Source organism: Pseudopodoces humilis, chromosome 15 (assembly GCF_049639895.1).
Source record: "Pseudopodoces humilis isolate 2021_Gansu_Grassland_sample_001 chromosome 15, ASM4963989v1, whole genome shotgun sequence".
NCBI lineage: Eukaryota > Metazoa > Chordata > Aves > Passeriformes > Paridae > Pseudopodoces > Pseudopodoces humilis.
In genome coordinates, this window is record NC_142214.1 from 18,382,745 (window position 1) to 18,404,949 (window position 22,205).

Sequence of the window (22,205 nt, forward strand, 5' to 3'; positions counted from 1 at the left end):
CTCTGGGGGAAACTGCTCAAAATGCAGATGCCTTCAGGTTTTGTGATGTAGATCTACCAGGTGGATATAAAAATTATTCTAACTCACTTCCTTTTTAAAGACTCTTACTAGTAATGTTAATAATAATCTGAAGGCAGTTTTTAAATGTTTGAAGTATTTTTTTCTCTTCTTCTCCCCACTTCCCTATTCCCTAATTTGTAGTGTTGTATGAATATGATGGAGAATGTGAATCCAGTCTCTAATCCTGCATGTGGCAGCACTGTACCTTGCCTTTAAGAAGTTTTATTAATATTTCAAGCAGCTTTCTGGGCTGTTAAGAAAACAAAATTGATGACCAGGATGCCTTGACTCTTGCAAACAGCTCTGTATTTGGTGTAAGGAAGTGCTGTGTTATTCCTAGTGGGAGAGAGAGATGTTTCCTCCATCAGAAAATCATTGAACTGCTCTTTGGGAAAGTAACTGGGTGTTTGGATCTCTCAAGTGTTCTCTTAAATTTCCCACTTTACATTTGTACAAGGCAGCCCAGAGGCCCTGATGTCCAGAGCAGACTCTCCAAAGAAAAGCAGAAAACCTGTTGAGCTTTGCCCAAGTTTTAAGAGATGCTTGATAAAGCAGAAATGTTTTTTGAGAATGTTTTTTTGGGGCAAACAAGGATTTAATTGGGAAAACACACAGCAAGCTCTCTGTGGAAAATATATAACTGGCAGGGGTGAAAAATTTCATGGATGTCTTCTAGCTGTCCTTTGCTACTGTTTTGTTGTTTTGTTCTGTCATTACAAAGCTGTGTTGGATAACTGCAAATTAAGGAGTTACCCTTCATTTTAAGAGCTGTGCTCACTCTTCCTTTGTGGGAAGAATTTTCTTGAATTGCTTCATCATATTAAGTGTGAGTGTCAGTGTGACACAAGTGATGTGCAATAGTTTATTCCACAGCTGTAGTGAGTCTGTCACATCTTTGAGCCCTGAACATCTGCTGCCCTTCCAGAGCAAACAAAAGGTCACTTTGTCCTGGAGAAAATGCAGTACAAAGTAGCTTACCTGTATCTTTCCTGGACCATGTGTAATTGTGTGTGGTTTCCTCATTATCCCATTTGGGAGCCCTTTGTTCTGCTTGCTTGTGAGGTTAATTACAATGCACTCCACAGACCACACAAGCTGTTTGTTAAAGTTTTTCTGCTATATAATTGTGTCAGCACATGAACACCAGCATGTTTTTCTCCTTACTGCAGTCCTGGCCTGATTTCTTTGTTCACTATGGAACAAAGTGAATTCTGTGTCTGAAGGATTTACATCCTTATTGTGGATTTTTTCTAAAGGCCCCTCTTTCTGAGGGGTTTGCATAGAGAACTCTAAGGTCACGATGGCTGCTGCAAGTCACCTTCCCCCAAAACACTTCTGTAAGCTTTTTGGCCAATTCCTTCTGAGTTTGACAAAAGATTTTCAGGTTTTATACCTCTGAATTTACAACATTAGGTTTCCAGTTAAAATACAGAGGCTGTAAAGTGGCTTCAGTTTTATCCTGAAAACTCTGAGGAATCACAGAGGGCAGGTAGGTTATGAAATTCTCAGCTAGAGGGAAAAATGTAAGGAATACACCCCCAGTTTAATTTGGTTACTTACCCACAAAACAGCTGGAGTTCATTTTTCCTTGTCCTGCTGCTTGAGAAATAATTTGTCTCTTTAAATCTTCCAGTTCAGTAAAATTCACTTTCAAAACAAAAGCCAGTTTGTGTGCAGCTACTGAAGAGCCTGCAGTTACAATCTGTCTTGACTCCTTTTGTGGGGCCCAGTTGCCTGTCATTGAACAAATTATTGTGATTTTTGGTTCCTTTTTTTCTCCACATAACTGCCAGTGGTATTGTGAGCCTTCAAAGTGAGCTGCTAGTATGGCTTTTTATGACAGGATGGAGTCTGCTCCAGGGCTAGTGAGGTCTTTTCTTCTTTGCAAGATTTGTTGTATTATTATGACACACTTTAAATTTTTACTTTAAATATTTATAGCCTATCTAGATGTGTAGATTGGTACACAATCTTAAGGATGGAAGAGGAAGGCAGGTGTGAGGAGTACACAGGGCATTATCTGTGTTTTCAGACACATGCTCAGGTTCTGCATATCTGGATTTTCTTTTTCCATGTTCCTTCCCCCTTTTTTTGGCTTCTCTACTGGTGAATGTATAGCAAATGCTTACTTACTTTTCTTTTTCTTCCCTTTTTCTTCTGTGGCACAAGGAAAAAAGTGCTCAGGCTTCTGAGGAGCTGGATTAAACACATGAATATGACAAAATCACTTGTCACCTCTGTCAGCCTGCAGTGGGTTTTGCCCTTCTGGTCACAGACCAGGCATGTGTTATTCATGAGCCAAAGAATTCTTTCAGACTCTCTGCATTTCTACTGACTGCTAATTCCATAAGTTTCAGAACAGGAATGGTTGGCTAAGGAGGCAGGACACAAGGGTTGAATTGCAAATTCTGCCTGCATGAAAAGATAACGATATATCTCAGATCAGTGAAGCATATTCCTGTGATCTTGGTGTTTGAGCTCTTTCTGGGGGCTCAGATGGAGTTAAATAATTGCAATAAACCTTTAGAAATTGTTAGCTTTTGGAGGAGTTTCAGGTGAGAAGTATTTAAAATTGGTTTGGGTTTTTATCCTACTGGAAAATGTGTAGTTCAGGTCATCATTAAATTTGAAGAAGCCATGAAGCCAGGCTCTTCTTCCCTCATCTGGAGCACATTTTGGAGCTTCTTTAGCAGTCTTGCCTCCACAGGGGATGGAGATTTCTGTGTGTATCTCCACAAATGGAGCTGTTGGGTGTGTATGTTTATATTGGTCCAGAGATAAATTCAGTCATCTTCATGCCAGCGTTTATCACTGAATTATTGTCAAAAGAAAAGTTTGCTGTGGAACAGTTTTATATTGTTGGGGTTCAGCCTGTCATTAATTCATCATCTTTACTAAACAAAAAATGTTGGGAAGAGCAAAATGAAAGATAAGGCTGTTTGCCTTAAAAGTGATGTAGTCCCATGGGGGAATAAAGATGATATTGCACTGTCAGTTTAAAACAGTGCAGTCATTAAAAAATGTTTAAACTCATTTACTCATGATTCATTCTAGGGTAACCTGCTGTTAAATGTGGGCAATTGAGTTGGGATGATTTCATGGGATGCTGTATTTGCTTTCCAGTAAATTCAAGCAAGGATAAGCTATTAATTCAAACACAGAAATAGAAAATGTACAAATTCATATTAAAAGAGTCTTTTTAATGGGAATTGTTATCAAGCTTTCAGGCATTAGGCAGAGGAGGGAAGCCTGTAAAGATATATTGTGCAAGACAATTGTTTTTCATGGTAGATTTTCATGGTCTACCAAGGTGTGCTTAAAGCTTTTTGTTCTGTGCCAGCAAATACAAAAAGAGAACTGTGAATTTATGCAGAAGGATGAAATTTTGTTTCCATTACTATGAACGTGATCTCATTGACTTAACAAATTGAGTAGGAAAGGCCTGTTTCTAATAATGGCCTCTCATCTCTTGCTATAAACTTTGTAAGATTAACTTTTCTCTTTTTAAATTGCTGGAAAGCAGACTGTCTTGATTGCTAATGAAATGCAATACCATGCTGCCTTGTTCTTATTCAAGCTTTACCCTCCAGGAGTCAGAACAACTATAACCTGAGACCAGGCTTTAAATTTCATTTAAAACTCTATTGGGAAGAATTATATTGATGTAAAAGAAGACATTTCTGCAAAATTGTAGGCTGTTACCAGTTAAATTAATTGTGAGTGGAGAACAGCAGTTTAAAGAATACATCTCTTTTCTTTAAATGGACTTTAAATATATCTGTAGTTCTATTTCAAAACTACCTGTAGTGTAACACAGTCTGGTGAGGAATAAAATCCCTGTAGAGAGATTTGTAAGAATCTGCAGCAAATGAAGACCATCTGCATTACAATATTCTTATTTTCTCTTGAGGGGTGTCTCCCAGGAAAACCTGCACTTTGTCATGTTGGTTGTCACTGGAACACACATAGCAATAGATTCATCTTTATTAAGAACAAAATGCCACCCCAAAATCGAGTTTCAGTATCTCTGAAGGCAAAGTGGAGTTGTTTGGTTATACAGGGGGAGGGAGAGGGATTTGAGATTTCCACAATTCCCATCTGTTAGAAGGGGACCTGAGGCTGAGGGACTCTCAGGCTGCACTGGACAAGCTCCAGAGGAATGTTTGAAGTAGGACCTGATCTTTCAGTTGTTTTCTCTTTTCAGTCACTAACAAACCAGCACTAACCTCAGCCAGGTGCCCTCAGATCTCTTGTATCTCCTCTCAAGTATTATCTAAATTATGCTGTGTTGAGAATTTTGAGGTGTTTTTTATAATGTATTTCATAGGAGACATGGGGAAAGAGGAGAAAATTAATCCCTTCCTCATTTGCATTTAAATCTTTAGCCTAAAACACTGTCTAAAAAATACATCAGCACAGATCAAAACAAAAAAAGAAACCATTTTTTTAAATTTAAATCTGTAGTTTACAAAAATATTTTCAAAAGTCCATTAATTACTCATAAAATTACTCTTCTTGGTGAAGTTCATACGTTCCACTATTTGCCATAATTTGTAAAACTGAGAATATTGGATACTGGGACAGTCATTAGAGCTCCTGGAAGTCTGTCTTCCTCCTTGAATTTGGACTGAACTTAAGAATGACTTTATCACTCTTTTCTCTCAAAATCTAGTTTTATCCAGTTCATTTACAGTTTTTTCCCTGGGCTTTTCAGCTCTGACAGATGTCCCTAAATACAATTGAGATCTAAGTGGGTATCCAAAACATTTGGTGGAGAGATCTGAAATATCTGTATCAATCTGGCTTCTGTTTTTTGTTTCTTCTCACGTAAAATAATTTGTCATCTACCCACAAGTTTTTTCCAAATACTAAAAAAAAAGCCCAATTTAAGCAAAGTCAACTTGCTGTAAAGTATTTTAACATCTGCTGTGATTCTAAGATTGTAGGTCATAGCATAGTTGTTCAACTGCTAAAAAAGTTGTGTCCTTATTTTCAAATCTTAACAGTTAGGAGCAGTTTGAATTAAGAAATTCTATTACATTTATGAAGTTTGTCTGTAAATTGCCTTTCTTGTTGGTATAAGTGAGCAGTGTAACAATGGTGCACTAACAAGACTTAGGAATTTTATGTTTTCTGTGAGATTTTCCATATTTTCTTGTGCTACAGGTGTTCAAATAAAAAGCTGCTGAAGTTGATGTGTTTACATATACATTAGTTTGGGGTTTCACATCTACAGGGGCCACCAGTAGTGTCACACTGGGTGATAGGTAGCAGATGTGACTAATGTTTTTGAAAACTCATATTTGTACAGTAATTTGTAGTGTCTAATAGACTGTACAGAAAGTCTTTTTTGTTGCTGTGCCAAACCCCAGGGTTAATGCTTATGCCAAGTCAATGTTTGGGGTGATGTTGCAAAGGGAAAGCATTATTTAAATTTTAGGGGAGTATTAACAGACAAAGGAGGGGTTGGTTTATTTTCTTTGACTTCTGGAGCTTTGGTTTAATTCAGCCCAGTGACCCAGTGTTAGCAAAGTGCAGGTGAGTGGTTTCCTGTGTAACAGAGCTTCTTCACACTGAATGCTGTCAGCATCACAAACAGCTCCAAATAATGACACAATTTAGTAGCACTGTGTGTGGCTGCTGCTCCTTTCCTGTGCTTGCCTTGCTGTCCTGAGAGCTCAGCCTCACTTCAAAGGCCTTTGCAGTGTAATTTGTTGAGGATAGAAATCCATATTTAAAAGTGAGATAGACAAAGTAACCCTGCAGTCCCAGCAGCAAGGATTTAACAGTGGAAAACATTGTGCTTGAAATAAAGAGCCAACTCACCTGCACCAAGTGCTTAAGGACTAAATATGACAGTAGAGCAGTTTCAGAAAAAAATAGTCATGCTCCATAGATGTTTCAATGCAAATGATCCAATTGTTGTGCTCCTGCTTTCAGGCCATGAATATATTGGTTCCCTTCATGTTTAAATATGCAGTGGACAGCCTCAACCAGGTGTCTGGGAACGTGCTCAACCTCGGCGATGCCCCAAGCACTGTGGCCACCCTGGCAACTGCTGTCCTCGTGGGCTGTGAGTGCATTTCCAAATTGTGATGGGAGTTAAGGGTCTGCAGGGAGGGATGGGCTCAGCAGAGCTCCTGCCCATTGCACTGCTGAGTATCACAGCTGGTTGTGAATCACAGAATCACCGAGTGCTTTGGGCTGGAAGGGTCCATAAAGGAGGTGTCCCCTGGGCAGGGACACCTCCCACCATCCCAGGCTGCTCCAAGCACTGTCCAGCTTGGACTTGGACACTTCCAGGGATCCAGGGGCAGCCACAGCTTCTCTGGGCACACTGTGCCAGCCCTCCCCACCCTCACAGGGAACAATTCCTGCCCAATATCCCATCCAGCCCTGCCCTCTTGGCAGTGGGAAGCCATTCCCTGTGTCCTGTCCCTCCATCCCTCATCCCCAGTCCCTCTCCAGCTCTCCTGGAGCCCCTTTAGGACCTGGAAGGTGCTCTGGGGTCTCCCTGGAGCCTTCCCTTCTCCAGGTGAGCACCCCCAGCTCTGCCAGAGCCCCCAGAATATTTTAACAATTTCATAGTTACTCTGTGTTGATGTCTGTTCCCAGTACTCTCTGACCTTGCTTCTGGTATTCCAATTAAAAAATGAAATAATGCTTATAGAAATTATTCCTGATTATAAATCCTGCCCTTTCTTATAACCAGCTGCAAAAGAAACTGATTTAAAAGTGTGCACAATGGTTTATAAATGAAAAACTGCATAAAGCTTGGGCCAATTAAGTATAAATTACCTTTGAACTAAAATTGTTGAAAATATATAAAGAATGAGTCTAGTGTAATTTCATGCATGAAGGGAAGTTGAAAATATAATTATTTTCATTTTGTAAACTTCTTCATCCCTTTTTAGATGGTATCTCAAGAGCTGGGGCAGCGTTATTTAATGAAGCGAGAAATGCAGTATTTGGAAAAGTAGCTCAAAATTCAATCAGGAGGATTGCCAAGAATGTTTTCCTGCACCTTCACAACCTGGATCTGGCCTTCCATCTAAGCAGGCAAACAGGAGCACTGTCAAAAACCATCGACAGAGGCACCAGGGGCATCAGCTTTGTTCTCAGTGCTTTAGTGTTTAACCTAGGACCCACAATGTTTGAAGTGGCTCTGGTCAGTGGAATTCTGGTAAGTGTGGTTTAGTCATTGTTGGAATTGTCTCATTGGGGAATGATGCTCTTACCAAAGTCTACTGAGTATTAATAATGATAATTGAATTTACAAGGTGAAAGCAACTACTGTAAAAGAGAGCAAACTGTAGTTTTCAAATATCAGTTACTTTAAATCAGCTTATTTGAAATTATTTTCACATTTAAAGTCTCTCTTCGGCCAGTTGCATTTATGTGGACAATTTTTAATGTTTTTCTTCAGAATTGTTGGGAAAATGAAATTAGAAAAGTAAACTGTGCACACAAATATACCCAGGTGAATAGTGAGAAAACAGAATAAAAATGTTCTGGTTTAGTGTATTCAAGGATAGAGGAGGGGAGTGATTATTGGCTCTTTCCTGAATACTGATCTGGACTTAGCCAGAACTTAAAAGTGAAAATTAGCTTTTGGAAAATAGGCTTCTCCTGGCAGGTTTTAAGCTTAATACCCTGAAATTTAAACATCTATAAAAAAAAAAAAAAATCACACTTTCCGTCTTTGAAGTCAGGATCTTGGGGTATTATTTGGTTGCAAAAAATCTAAATCTTGATTATGTATCTCAGACTAAATTAAACACAAGAATCTGGTTCTGTTTATTGGTCTTTTTGGAAGGATTTAATCAAGTTTGAATGGAACAGTGAAATGTCTGGTTATGTTGGGTTAGATTTTCTAACCAGTGGAAGCTGCAGACCAGGCTGGCTGTCAGCCAACCCTCCTTAGGGCTTTTCTCTCCTGATGTGCCCTGAAGTACAGAAAACGCTTCCTAAGTTCTTTTGCAAGGCCATTTATTTTTTCTTCTACAGTCTTCAGGTCTCTTTCAAAATCCACTGAAAAAGCATGGAAACAAATACTTATTTGTGAAAACAGCACAAGCATCAGCAGCATTTATGTTTTGTATGTGAAAAATAACTCTGCAGTATTAAATACCCTAGCTCTTGGTTATTGCCTTCAATCTTTTCATCTAAATCCTTCTTGCTGCTTTCCTTTTGAGTTTAAGCCTTTATTTAGCCTTAAGCTGTCCAGAGCAGGGATTGTTTTGGGAGGGACCATCATTTCTTGTCTTAAAATTAGGATAACTTATATGGAGACAAGAGCAAAGTTTTGAAAACGATGGTGATTCTTTTTTTATTTTTTTCATTTGATTTTAAATCTTCCAGTATTACAAATGTGGTGCTGAGTTTGCTTTGGTCACTCTGGGGACACTGGGAGCCTACGCAGCGTTCACGATAGGAATCACACAGTGGAGGTAAGGCAGGCCCTGCCCTCACATTCCTCAGGGTGCTCTGATGCCTCAGCCTGAACTTGCGATGATGCCTTGCAGTGGCTGCCTAGAACAGAGGCCAGGCAAAGTTAAGAGAATAAAGTGGGGATTTATTAAATCTCCAGGTTCACCTTGGGCAGTCAAAAGCCTCTGGGGATCCACCCAACATGGATGATGGACACGAGTTTTTCAGACAATTATAAATTTGGTCCAGTTACATATCAGGGGTTAATCCTCCAATTACAGCTTCAGGTAATGAAGTCATATTCCCCCAGTTTGCTCCCTTCCAACTCACTTTTGTCGATACCTTTTGCACCCTGAGGCAGTAGAGGGTACTCACATTTCAGGCCTAGAGGAATTGTTTTGTCTGACCAAAATGTGAAGACAGTTACCTGACAGTCTGTATGGAGTTTAGTGTTACACACTAATGCAGTACAGGATTTGAAAAATAGAAAAGCTAAAATCTAAGGCATCAGTGACTGGATCAAACCTTCCTTTCCCAGGACTAAGTTTCGGATTGAAATGAACAAAGCTGACAACGATGCCGGTAACGCTGCCATTGACTCGCTCCTGAATTATGAGACTGTGAAGGTAAGGCCAGTCTTTACTACCAGGCTCTTTGTCTTGCTTCTGTCAGCCTTAGGGAAGTGAGTCATAAGATTCATCTTTAAAGGGCATATTTGGAGCAATAGCATATTTTTAAGCATTATTCATTTGAAGAGTAGTGCGTGGCATTGACAAGAGAAGCAGGAAGGTTTTTGGTGGGGGCTGGAAAAAAAATCTCTTTGTTAATAAAGAGTGAGAAGTTTCTTTCATGGCTGAATTACCTTGACCATCAATTTCTGCAGAGAGCAAACTTAGTCTTGAAGAGGAGGTTTAGGTTGAATATTGGGGAAAGATTCTTCCCTCAGGCTCCCAGGAAATGGGCACAGCCCCAAGGCTGCCAGAGCTTCAGGAGTGTTCAGACAACGCTGTCAGGCACAGGGTGGGATTGTCGAAGTGTCCTGGGCAGGAGCTGTACTGGATGATCATTGTGGGTCCCTTCCAACTCAGGATATTCTGTGATTGTTTCCTTCAGTTGTTAGAACTGTTTGAGAGGAGCTCTGTGTGTGTGTCAGTGCACTGTTCATACTGGATTTTACAGCCCCTTAAACAATTCAACATGTTTGTCACTGTCACATTTACCATTTTTGTTTATATTGTAGTATTTCAATAATGAAAAATACGAAGCCCAACGGTATGATGAGTTCCTGAAGACCTATGAAAAAGCCTCCCTGAAGACTACCTCTACTTTAGCTCTCCTCAACTTTGGCCAGAGCGCTATATTTAGTGTGGGTTTAACAGCCATCATGGTGCTTGCCAGCCAGGGCATTGTTGCAGGTAACTCACCTGTCTGTAAGCCTAAAAAGAATCTTCTTTACACCATAACAGAGGTGCTAGTTTTAATTAACTGAGGGTTGATGTGATAGTTCGTTTTGAGATGCTTTGGTTGAGAGCTTTTTGCTTAAGTTTTGTCTATTTCTGCTTCTTGGAGTATTATTAATTGCATTATATCTGTTTCTCAATGACTCTTTCAATCATATTATGATTTTATCAAAAACATATTATGATTTTATCAAAAACATAAAAGTTCAGCTGTTAAAGAAAGATCCCAAGAAAATGTCACTAAAGGAAGTTTTTCTTGAAGGTTTTTGACAGGCACTTCTATAGAGAAAAATATTTCTGTGGACCTTCTACTAAGATCCTTTCTTTTTGCCCTTCTCACTTCCCATGTTGGCAAGACTCAGTGTATATAGACCCCTGTGCTTTGTCTCCAGTGGTTTTGTTACCAATAATTCACTTTCCTTACATTATAAGGGCACATTATTAGAAGAATTGCTTCCATCTGTTCTATGCTTGTCTAATTTACTACATAAAGTAAAGCCTGCTTGGTTAGGAAGACACATTACAAGCTTCAAATACAGAATTAGGTAAGGCTCTGCTAAAGCAAGGTGGTTTTAGAGTAAAAATAATGATGCTTTAAAGACTGTTAGCATTCAGAAGTGTTTGAAGGGCAGACCTTTATACCATGTGCTCCTTCTTGCATCTGCTTTGCCCTTTTTAAAGATGCCAGGGCAGGGAAGGGTTACTCTGAGCAGATCAGTCAGTAGGTGCAGTTTATGGCTGTTCTTAGGAAGATTTAGAATGGCTTGAAGCAGGATGGTAGGAATATGGCTTTAAATCATCTTTCTGGGCCTGTTTCAGCTGAACTGACCTGCCACTTACCTTTAGCTGCTGTGACATCCCGAGTTTTCCCTTGATCAGCCTGTTTGATACTGAGCTGCCCAGAGGTTCTCAGTGTGTTTTGGCAGCTCTGTGGCACATACAGCATGAAAGCTCTTTCTTGATAATGACAGATTCTATCATTTGGATTTGTCTGTATTTGTGCTTAAGATTGTCTTTCCTGATGTATGCTTCCATATATTATTTCCTCCCCTTTTAACTTCCTTAGGCCTCTCTGTGGATTTTATAATCTGATGTTGTATGTGCTGCTTGCCTTATTTGCCAGTGCTATTATATATTTTTAAAAGTGAAATCAACATAAACATTGCCATTCGTTTCAGGCACCCCTGGATAAAATCTGGGAATGGGTTCTGGGGTTTTGTTTGTTTTTTAAACATCTGTGTTTAGAAATGGGATAGAAGAAATCAAGTTGGATTGACTTGATTTTTTCTTTTGGTGCATCCTAAAAGGAAAACCCTTCAAGTCTCCTTATTCTCTCACACCCCTTTTGTCTTAAGGCAGCCTTTCTGTTGGAGATCTGGTAATGGTGAATGGATTGCTGTTCCAGCTTTCTCTGCCCCTGAACTTCCTGGGAACAGTGTACAGAGAGACAAGACAAGCACTGATAGATATGAATACCTTGTTTACACTTCTCAGTGTAGATACCAAAATTAAAGTAAGTAGTAGCTTAGTTTCCCTAATTGTCTGGGTATTTAACAGGGCTGTGTGTGGCAATACCGTCATTTCACTGTGTTCTGATCTTCCAGGTTTAATTTCGATCCATGAAAGAGCTGTGTGTGAGGTTGCTGTTCTGGCTTCTCTTTAAGTGCAGTTACTGCAATAGCAGTTGATTTTTTTTTTTTTACACTTGCAAAGAAGCAAAAATTGCTTCATGGAAGCTGTGTTTGTATTGAGATTTTTTTATTTAAGTATTCATGCCTCGTGCTTGAATTTTTATTGGTAATTAATGATGCAGAATATATTGCAAAAGAAGTTATGAGGCAGAGTGTTTACAGCAGGAATTTTTACCTCCTTTGGGGAAAAGGAGGAGCAAACCAATGTCACTTGTGCAGCAAATTATGGTTAGTTTCCACATATCTGAGCTGGAGTGTCTGTTTGCCTTTTTCTGAGGTGGGAAAGGGACTGTTGAGCTTGTTGAAGTGTTGGAGATAATTTCTGGGCAGCAGATAAAGTGGAACTCTTCTTTTCATAGGACAAAGAACTGGCTCCACCCCTGCAGATCACCCCTCAGACTGCTTCCATCGCCTTTGACAATGTGCATTTTGAATATCTGGAGGGGCAGAAAGTCCTTGCTGGAGTGTCCTTTGAAGTCCCTGCAGGAAAGAAAGTGGCCATTGTAGGAGGTAGTGGGTCAGGGTGGGTAAATGGACTAAATATGCCAATCAATGCAGAATTTAGTTTTTTAAATGTGGTGCTGCTTGTGTTTGCTTTTTATTTTGTTTTTACATCAGTTCCGATCGGAGATTGTAAATGACAAACCAGGAAGTAATGTTAACTTCAGTTCTTTTCATTTCTAGGAAAAGCACCATTGTGAGGTTATTATTTCGTTTCTATGAACCTCAGAAAGGAAATATTTATGTTGCTGGACAGAACATCCAAGATGTCAGTTTGGAAAGTCTGAGAAAGGCAATAGGAGTTGTGCCTCAGGTATTCCATGTTTCCTTCTCCCCAGACAGTCCATTGGAACAGTAATTCTAGTCTACTGTAATTCTCAGTATCTGGCACTGGTTCAGTGAAGGCCAGTCCTAATGCAGTGACGTTGCATGATGACTTTCAAAGGAGCTAGACTTTTTTCCCCCCAGGAAATATTATGTTTTTATATGCATCATCATATAGATCCAATTTCTGAAATGTGTTTAAGCCTCCCCATGAGAAACTGCCTCCAGCTTTAAGTGATTTAGCTTTATAGTTGATTACCACCTGAAATGAATTAGCAAAGTGGTGAAAGTATGCATGACATACATATTTAGGACACAAAATATATTAATCCCTTTTTTTGGGAGAAGAAATTTCCCCAAACACTTTTACCTTCAGGCTGCGTAAAGGAAAATACAAGCCATTCTGTATTGATTCTTTCATGGGCTGGGGACAGTTTTGAAGCTGTTGTTGATGGTTTCTTATTTAAAATGTGCTTCCCACAAATGCAGGATGCTGTTCTCTTCCATAACACCATCTACTACAACCTGCTCTACGGCAACACGGGGGCCACAGCAGAGGAGGTGTACGCGGTGGCCAAGCTGGCGGGGATCCACGATGCCATCCTGAGGATGCCCAATGGCTACAACACCCAGGTTGGGGAGCGAGGACTCAAGCTCTCAGGTTGGCTCCCAGCTTCTTTGTATCACTTATTCTGCCAAAATTTCATGCAGAGTTTAGTCCTCAGGTTTGCTTTTAGCTTATAACACAGAATCTTTAAGGTGGGAGAACAAGTCCAAGAGCAAGTCCTACCTTTGACTAAATCCCACCATGCCCACTAAATCACATCACTAAGTGCCACATCCACTCCTTTTTGGATCACTTCCAGGGATGGTGACTCCATCACTGCCCTGGGCAGCCTGTTCCGATGCCTGACCCTTCAGTGAAGAAATCTTTCCTAACATCTGGCCTGAACCTCCTCTTGAACAGATTGAGGTCATTTCCTCTCATCCTGTCTCTTGTTCTCTGGGAGCAGAGCCTGATCCCCACCTGGCTGCCCCCCTTCTGTCAGGGACCCAGAAGGGCCCCCCTGAGCCTCCTTTTCTACAGCCTGAGCACCCCCAGTTCCCTCAGCTGCTCCTCACAGGACTTGAGTTCCAGACCCTTCCTCAGACCTTCCTGTCTCTGGATACATTCCAGCCCCTCAATGTCCTTGTAAAGAGGAGCCCAAAATACCTACCTGTAAAAGCTAAATAATAATATGAAGGTCTGCAGTTTAAGGCAGCTGTAGTCTGCAAGATATTCAAAATAATGTATTTTCAGGGCACAGTGTTAAATGAGATTATATATGAGTCTGGAGGTGCAGCTAAGTAAAAATGATTTTTCTCATGATCTGTTTGGGTAGTGGACTAGAATTGGGAACTTTATGCGTGCTTCAGGCCCTGATCGTGCTGAGGAATGCAGTGGGTGCAGATAGAGGTGCTGCCTGTTGCAGAGGCAGTTCTGAGGGTGATTTCTTTCTCTGGAGCTGCTGCAGTCAGGAGTCCTGGTGCCTTTGAAACTGGGCATCAGAGGGTACAGCCTGTACCCAGAACATGAGTGCAGGAGAAAGTGTGCATGCTGCAGAAGGGGATTATGCAGAGACCTAGAAGGGAGATAAAATATGTGAAGCACAGATCTGGATGAGGGAATAGAAGGTGCTAAATAGGTACTGGCAGAACTGAAGAGAATCGTGCTAACAATGAAAGATCTGTCTTGTGCTGCCTGTCTCCCCACACTCATAATTGCTAGAAAGAGGATTTGACTGACAATAGGTTTGAAATGTCTTGGTGTTTATAGAAGAGTAGAATGGTTTCAGTTGGAGGGAACCTGCTAAAAATCATCTAGACCAACCCTTCTGCTGTGAGCAGGGATATCTTTCACCAGACCAGGTTGCTGAAAGCTTTAACCTTATGTTGAGGTTTAGATTGGATTTTAGGAAAAATTTCTTCAGCAAAAGATTTGATCAGGCTTCTTGGGACAGTGGTGCATTCCTCATGCCTGGAGGGATTTAACAGCCATGTGGATGTGGCACTTGGGGACATGGGTCAGTGGTGGCTGGGGGAACAGTTGGGCTTCATGGTCTTGTGGGGCTTTTCCAACCTGAATGATTCTGTGTCCCTTTCTGAGTCTGTAGCATTGTGTGTGGGTATGTTGGAGTTTCCTCATGACCTCCTGTAATGGAGCCTTTCTGAAAATGGGTTCTGCCTTTCCTCCATCCTTCAGTTTGTGCTGCCACTGGGATGGTTATAAGCACCCACCTGCCAGTGCTTCCACAAAGGTGGTGTTGAGAAAGGTAAGGGAATTGTGTTCTTTTCCTGCTTTGTTTGTACTTAAAGAGGAAAGAGTATGTAAAATACTCAGGAGAAAGACAGTGGAATTCTTCTGAGCTCTAAGTAGGCATCTGCCACTGAAAGAACAGCTTCAGTTTCTTATTTGCAGCAGTTAGGTGAATATTGACAAATGCCAGTAGTAAACAAGCTTCAGGAATGTGTGCAGCCAGGGTACAGGAGTCTCAGGCCAGTGCTCTCAGAAATGGTGTCATTGTTCAAAGGATTGGAGATATCAAATGGAAGGCTCTGAGTTCCTTCAGTAGCTCTGTAAAAAGCTACTGCTAATTGGAATCTATAGTTCTCTCAATAGTAGATTAGCTCCCTAAATTCTTATAAGGATATGTATTGGATTCATTTCAGAATCAGTTTGTGGGGGTTTTTTTTTGGTTGTGTGAGGCTTCTTCAAGTCTAAGTAGAACACAAAGTCCTGATTTTTTCTGTTATTCTGTGGCAGGAATAGAGTGAGTAAAAGCTGTGTGAATTGAAGTGGTTCTCTTTAAAATCCAGGGGTTTATGTGCACAATGGAAAAACAAGATTTTAGCTGCAATGACAGATTTGCCAATTTAAATGGTGATGTAGCATTTTGTGCAGTTCTTACTGTTCTCAAGGATTCATTCATCAAGAATAAAAAATTAAAAACAAATTATTTGGGTTGTTCCAAGTAGAACCCACATCAGTGTTGTCTAAGAGATGTGTAATAAACAGTCAGAGCTGCAACAGCCCCAAGTTCCTGACTTTGTGAATGGAACAGTTACTGTGCTGCTGCCCTGACTCTGAATGGGGAACATTAGACAAGTGGATCTGCTGCAGATATGAGGGATCTGCTTATTGAAATACATCTTTCAAACATGGATATTGTCAAGGTGTGAGTTTTGAAGATGCAAAGATGTACAGGGGAGAGAGGGGAGAGCACACTGAAAAACAGACTGAGTAAATCATACGGTTCTAATTTCTCCTGAGTTCTGCCAAAGACAGTTTAAAATGTGAACTGCAGCATTACCACCAGCCTTTTAAATGGTTTATGAAAGCATGTTCTCTCCTGATAGGAATGGAACATTAACAAGAATATAACGGTATTAAATGGAATGTTTTGAAGTCTTGAATAAAACAAAGGAGGACAAGTGCACAAATGTGACGTGTTCGCGTCGCGTACCAAATGTTTAGCAGATTTTAAGTTCTCAAATGCACCTGTTTTCCTGTCTGTAAAAGTTGCCCTGAGTTATTCTTGAGTAGATGTTGGCTGTAAGAATTGTTTAGGAAGGAAACTAGTCTGAAACTGGGTTATATCAGAAACCACCAGGCTGTAGATGGCAGGCTGAAGGTGGTTTTCAGTACAATATTAACTGTTCTTGGGTGAAATTTGCTATTATGGGGTGGAAAGTTGGATAAATATCAAGGAGAGACCTGAAAGACACCATGTGTGAGCCCTGAAATCCAATACAGCAGGTGTGAACAGAGCAGTGGTGAGAGAAAACTGGATTTGTGTGTTCAGAGTTACTGGATGGAGCAGAGCTTGGGCTGAGTGAATTGGCTCCTACTCTCAGGTGTACAGAGTGAGTAACTCTACAGCATTGTTACTCGCCTGTGTCAGACTCTTGCCTTGGAGCAGATACAAAATAGTTCTCTGTCCTTTTCCAAAAGGATGAGTAATCTTGAATCACTAAATTTACCAGGGAGCAGGAACTTGTGTGCTATCTTATGTAACATGTCAGACATTTGTCAGCAGTGACTATGATGTCTATTAAAAAAAGGAAAAAAAGCCAACAGCCAACCCTCAAAAATCATGTCTGCTTTTGAATTTAGACTATCACAATTGTAACTTAATATTTTTTCTTTTTTTTTCTCTTTCCCCCTCATTCAGGAGGAGAAAAGCAAAGAGTTGCAATTGCTAGAGCAATGTTAAAGGAGCCACTTATTTTTCTCTATGATGAAGCCACATCATCTTTAGATTCAATTACAGAAGAGGTAAATTGGTATAAAAAATTCTAAAATTTAGGTGATGCAATGATGTTTGATTCTGATGCTTTTCCATGTTCTATTCCTCTCAAAAGTCTGTTCTTTTTTAAGTGTTTTCTCAGTATTATTAAGAGATGCTATGTCTAAGCTGTTAACCTAAAGAGCAAAGCAGAGATGCTCAGTCCATCTGCCTGGAGATAGTGAGGAATATCAGCTGTCTCTGGGATATTTTCTGTTTCCACTCTGGAAGTCCCACTCACCTTGATACATTCATCCCTTGAAGCTGGTGCAGGTGGCCATGAAGTGTGAAGCTTTCCAGTCCACTTCAGAAGGTGTTTAGATGCCATCTAGCATCCATCAAAAAAGCCTTCTAAATAGTTGGGACATAATGCAGGAGAAACCCCCCTTGTTTGTTGTGCAGCACATGCAGGTGAGGTAGGTGTTACCTGCAGTGCTGGTGTTCATTTGTGTTCATTCCACAGGAAGGGCTGTGACATGGATGTGGGGACACTGTGAGAGGAGCTGCATCATCCTTCATAACAACATCTTTGTTTAAGCACAAAACTCTCAGCACCAGCAGTAATTTCCCAAACTAAACTCATCAAAAATGAGCTAAGCTACAGCTCTGTTCACTTATGCTGGTTATTGAGTGAATTTATTGACCTGTAATCACTAAATTACTTCCATTTTCCAGATGCAAAGAATGCAGAGGATGAACTGTGCATCCATATAGCACTGAAATGTTGCACAGCTGCTTCATGGGCCAGAAATGTCCCTATCACACTTAATTCTCAGAGTTTTCCTCTCTTGTTTTGCTCTATCTATGCAAGAGTCATAAGCAAAGCAGAAAGTTTCAGAGTAGAAATGCACTTTGAAGACAGAAAATTAAAATGAGGCTTTTCCACAAGAGTATGGCTAGGAATGGAAATGTTTTCTGACAAAAATTTTTAGGGAAATGAAGTGGACACTTCACTTACAGTAGTGAGGGCACAAATTCCCACTCAATGCTCCTTGCAGAGGGCTGTGGTTTGGAAGGTGCTGTAGAGCTCACAAAGGAAACACTGGATAAATAGATAGATGATTCCCAGAATTATTCTGCCTTTGTTCCACATTGACATAATACTGAGAAGGATTTTTTTCTTTAACAATCATGGGAAAGCATTAATATTACAACCACAAGGAGTTCTTATTTTCAGATGCTTTTACTGCTGTTTGCTGCTTGTGTAGCATGGCTCCGTGGGGAAGTTTTTCCTGAAATGAAGTGACACTTCTCTTCCTTTGTCCCTGGGGATAGCTGTGTTTTTCTGTGAATGCAAGCTTTTTTTTTCAGCTTGAGGCTTTAGTAAAAGCACAGATATTTCATGTTTGGGACTGTTCTGTTTCTCCTGTACATACTCGTGGCTGTTTGTTATTGGGAAGCTGTAGCAGTACCAGAGATGATTTTCAAAACTTATTTACAGTGATTTACATATTTCCAGCAGCATTTTATTTCTCCTCATCTCACTCAGGAGTAAGAGTTTGTGTCTATTCCAATCTTGCAGAACATTCTCAAAGCCATGAGGGACATGGTGAAGCACCGGACATCGATTTTCATTGCCCACAGGTTGTCCACGGTGGTGGATGCAGATGAGATCATCGTGCTGGATCAGGTGAGGGCTCACCTGGTGCTGTGTGACTTTCATATCATGTCAGGGTTTGGTTTAGGGACTCTGTGTGTTCAGTTTGAATTGTTACACTCCCACCAAGCCACTGGAAATTTCTTTCTTTAGAAATGAACAGTGTTTGAAAATTCCAGCCCAAGCTTGGCATGTGGGACTGTTTTGTATGTTGTTATTTTTATGTCTTGCTGTTGCATGTTTTTAATCTGATTTTTTGCATGCTTCTGTCAGTTGAAGTTTCCTAACGTGTTCCCCCAATTTATGCTTCACTCTCATCGCTCAGTGTCTGTTTTTCACATGCATCCATTTTTTCCTCCCAGTGGAGAGGACAGCATGTTCCGTTTCCATGCAGATAGAACTATTGCAGGATTGTTCAATCTAATTATGTTAAAAATCTGAGCACCATTCTCTGTTGTACCTGTAGAAAAGTGTGATTGTTCCCTTTCTGTAGGCTTCTTTTCTAAGAAAAAACAACATATTTCAACATTTGCTTCCTCATACTCATCCAAAGTCCATTTTTTTCTCTCTTATCCGTATCTGCTAAGAGATTTAAAATAAACAAATGTCCTTATGGTAACTTCATAATTATTCTTTTAACTGATAATGCTGAAAGTACAGTGCTCTAATCTGCTGATAATAGATGTTAAATTTATCTCTGCATTCATTTTTATCAGTTGCTATTTATAAGCTTGTGCTCATAGGTGTCTTTAGTGACTTAAAATGCACACCTAAAAGCAAATAAATTATTCTTACTCTACATTCAATGATTTCATGGACAATTAGAATCATATCTTATGAAATGGTGACATTTGCTACACAAAACACAGCTTTATATGAATCTCAGGATGAAGTAGTGGAATAAATCACTTGCAGTGCTCCATGGAGTTTTTATTTGTTTTTGATCTGCTTTGTTTTTTCAGCTTTTGCTGAAAAACCCTCTCTTAAGGTGTATCCTTCCTGCAAGTGCACGTTAAAACATCTCACAAACATTTTGTAACGTGTCACAAGGCAATTGGCAACTTTTTGTTTTCCATGCAAGTTTTCACAGCTTCCTAAGAGCGTGTTTTGTGTTGTAGTGTAACTGTTAAATTAAAAATAAAAGCACAGCCTCAAACTGTGAAGGAGCCAGGGTGCTCCCTTTGCTGAAGGATGGGATTGTGGATGAGGGAGGCAGCGCTGCCATCCCAGCAGAATTGATGTGTTAGCAGCCAGGTAAATAAGGCTCAGCATCAGGGATGAGACAGGGTGATTATGGCTCGTTTTGCTTAGCAATGATAATCATGGAATCACAATTCCAGCACCTTTGCTGAGGTAAAATCAGAATCATTCCTGAGTGGGTAAACGTTGGAGTAATGGTACAGATCCTGATGCTGTGGAGCTGAGCAGAGAAGTTCCATTTCTGAGGATTGGTCAAGAGTTACTAAAAAAGCCATAATTCAAAACCCGGTCTCTACTCCAAATTAATCACTTAAAGGATTTAAGTAAACTCTGCAGTTCTGTTGATCAAGTGAATGTTTGTTCAGATTCCACTGGCACAACTACTAACAGAAGTGCCAAGACCCAAATTTTTTCCCAGCTTGTCCATCAGCAGATGTCACTAGGAGGGAGATTTAATTGTAGGTCAGAATTTAGAGCTGATATCATATCCATGTGCTTGTCTGTATAATGTCATGCTTTCCCAGAAGGAAAAGTAGCTGGAGAATGAATTAAAATGAGTTTAATTTGAAGTCAGTGAATGTGTCTCTCAAAGTAAAAAATTAGTTTGGTTTTTTGAAGACTGGTGGTATTTCTCTGTAGGGTTGGAGTTCTCATGCAATTCTCCTCTCCAACTCTTCCTTTCCATGGTGGTAGTCAATAAATCCTCTCTGCTCCTGAGAACAGCCCAGAGAACTGAACTGCTCACAGTTTTCATGGTGGTGATTGCAGTGACACAAGCTACAGAGCACCCATAAAAGCACAGTTACACTAATTGTTTTCAGGAATTGATCTTAGATGTGCTTTGCTTGTCTAATACAAACACCTCTCTGTCTGCTCTGCTCTTTTAGCTTCTTCACATGTGTTTGTTACCGAGCAAAGGCAAATCTGTGTTTATTTTGGTACATTCACGTGACCTTTGCAGGAGTAGTTGAACACCTTTCCCCTCATATAGAGATCCATGTTTACTTTAGATAACTCCTCCAGTTTAGATAGTAAAACTTTCCATGCTGGTGGGCTTTAGATTTTGTCCAGATGGACAAAAGGCACCGGCAGCCTGAGAAGAGCCCAGCTCCTTGTTTTCAGCTGGTGGTGCCTACACAAGTGAGTGCACTGTGCAGTCAACCTTTCCTTGCTGTTTCAAGCTCCTCCTCATCAATAACTACTCTAATCCATACTGTGAAACCATGGTCCATAGGCTGGCCTATTCCTAAAGATGTGGGAATGTGGGTTCCTGATTTCCTGCCTTTGTTTTGCAGGGTAAAGTTGCAGAACGTGGCAAGCACGCAGAGCTCCTGGCAAATCCCAGCAATCTCTACTATGAGATGTGGCACACACAGAGCAGCAAAGTGCTCCACAGTCACAACCACCCAAACTGGGAGGAGAGAAATAACCAGACATCCAAAGAGGAGGAAAGGAAGAAGCTAGAAGAAGAAATTATCAACAGTGTGAAAGGCTGTGGGAACTGTTCATGCTGAATAGGATCCTGGATCTTGTATAGCAGGTTAAAAATGCACAAGAATACAGTGAAATGCAGCTCTTGTTTTTAAGTCACCATTCAAAAACTTCTGGGTTTTACAATTTTTGGATTTTACAGTTTCACAGAGGGACATAATTTCAACCAAAGGAGTTCTATTTTTGCATCTTTAGGAATCTCTAATATTCAGTGGCATCTGCAAGAGCTGAGCTTTTTCAAAAACTTTAAACTTCCCAACCAAGGGTGTAATTTATGGCAATTTTTAGGCATTGATAAATTCTCCTGGTAGTCGGCTGATGTGGATTATTAAATTGTAAACAGACTTGTCCTTGATTTACATTATTTCTCATCATTGATGGTTGATAAATGCGTCATGTTTTAATTGTAATTGGGCTAATTTGAACTCATTTGCTTGTGAGGAAGATGCCTTTTAAATTCTTCAGTGGTGTTCTGGTTTAAAATCTTCCTTGTAAAGGGTAAGAACAGCCTCAACAAAATATTAGGCTTCTAGTAGCAAACTAAATATTGGAATTACCCCTCTCACCTTTCAGAAGCACCTTTCATACTGCACTATCAGGAAATGGATTGGTATTCTAAAGGAAAACGTAACATTATTTTTAAGTGAAAAATGAACAAATCCAAGTTCAGGATTCTGTATCCTCAGCATCTGCTGTAGTAGTCAAAGCAGAATACAGTCGCTCTTTCTAGTTCAGTCATGGTCTTAGGGGGCAATTAAGATTCAATAAAGACTTTCATAAATTTCTATTATCTCATTAATGTATGAGAAAATGACCTGGGTAATGCTGAAAAGCATTGCTGTAATAATCTCCTCATTTCAACAGCCAAAACTTCTCCAGTGGGAGGAAACCTCAGTCTTTGGGTTCTGCAGGACACTGTGGGTGTGTCAGGTTTGGGAGGGGGCTCAGGGGTCACGTCTGGGAGAAGATGCCAGAAGCTTCCCCTGTGTCCAGCAGAGCCAAGGCTGAGCACATCCCAACAGAGCAATGCACTGCTGGGATCATGGATTTGGGAAGGGAGGAAAAGCCTTCCAAGTGTAAGAGCAACTGGAGCCAGAGAGAGGAGTGGCAATGTGGGAGAGCAACA

At 40.3% G+C, this 22,205-nt stretch overlaps 1 protein-coding gene across 1 annotated transcript in view; it reads left to right on the forward strand.

Moving 5' to 3' along the window:
- The window catches only part of ABCB7 (ATP binding cassette subfamily B member 7), a 35,551-nt gene extending 13,687 nt beyond the window's left edge, over nt 1-21,864 (forward strand). The window contains exons 5-16 of the mRNA XM_005527396.3: nt 6,001-6,133; nt 6,975-7,243; nt 8,422-8,510; nt 9,029-9,116; nt 9,731-9,905; nt 11,306-11,463; nt 12,001-12,164; nt 12,326-12,455; nt 12,956-13,127; nt 16,678-16,781; nt 18,314-18,421; nt 20,884-21,864. Of these exons, the coding sequence (XP_005527453.2) occupies nt 6,001-6,133; nt 6,975-7,243; nt 8,422-8,510; nt 9,029-9,116; nt 9,731-9,905; nt 11,306-11,463; nt 12,001-12,164; nt 12,326-12,455; nt 12,956-13,127; nt 16,678-16,781; nt 18,314-18,421; nt 20,884-21,102 (1,809 nt within the window). The 3' untranslated portion in view covers nt 21,103-21,864. The remainder of the gene's footprint in view (nt 1-6,000; nt 6,134-6,974; nt 7,244-8,421; nt 8,511-9,028; nt 9,117-9,730; nt 9,906-11,305; nt 11,464-12,000; nt 12,165-12,325; nt 12,456-12,955; nt 13,128-16,677; nt 16,782-18,313; nt 18,422-20,883) is intronic.
- Nucleotides 21,865-22,205: the final 341 nt, after the last annotated feature.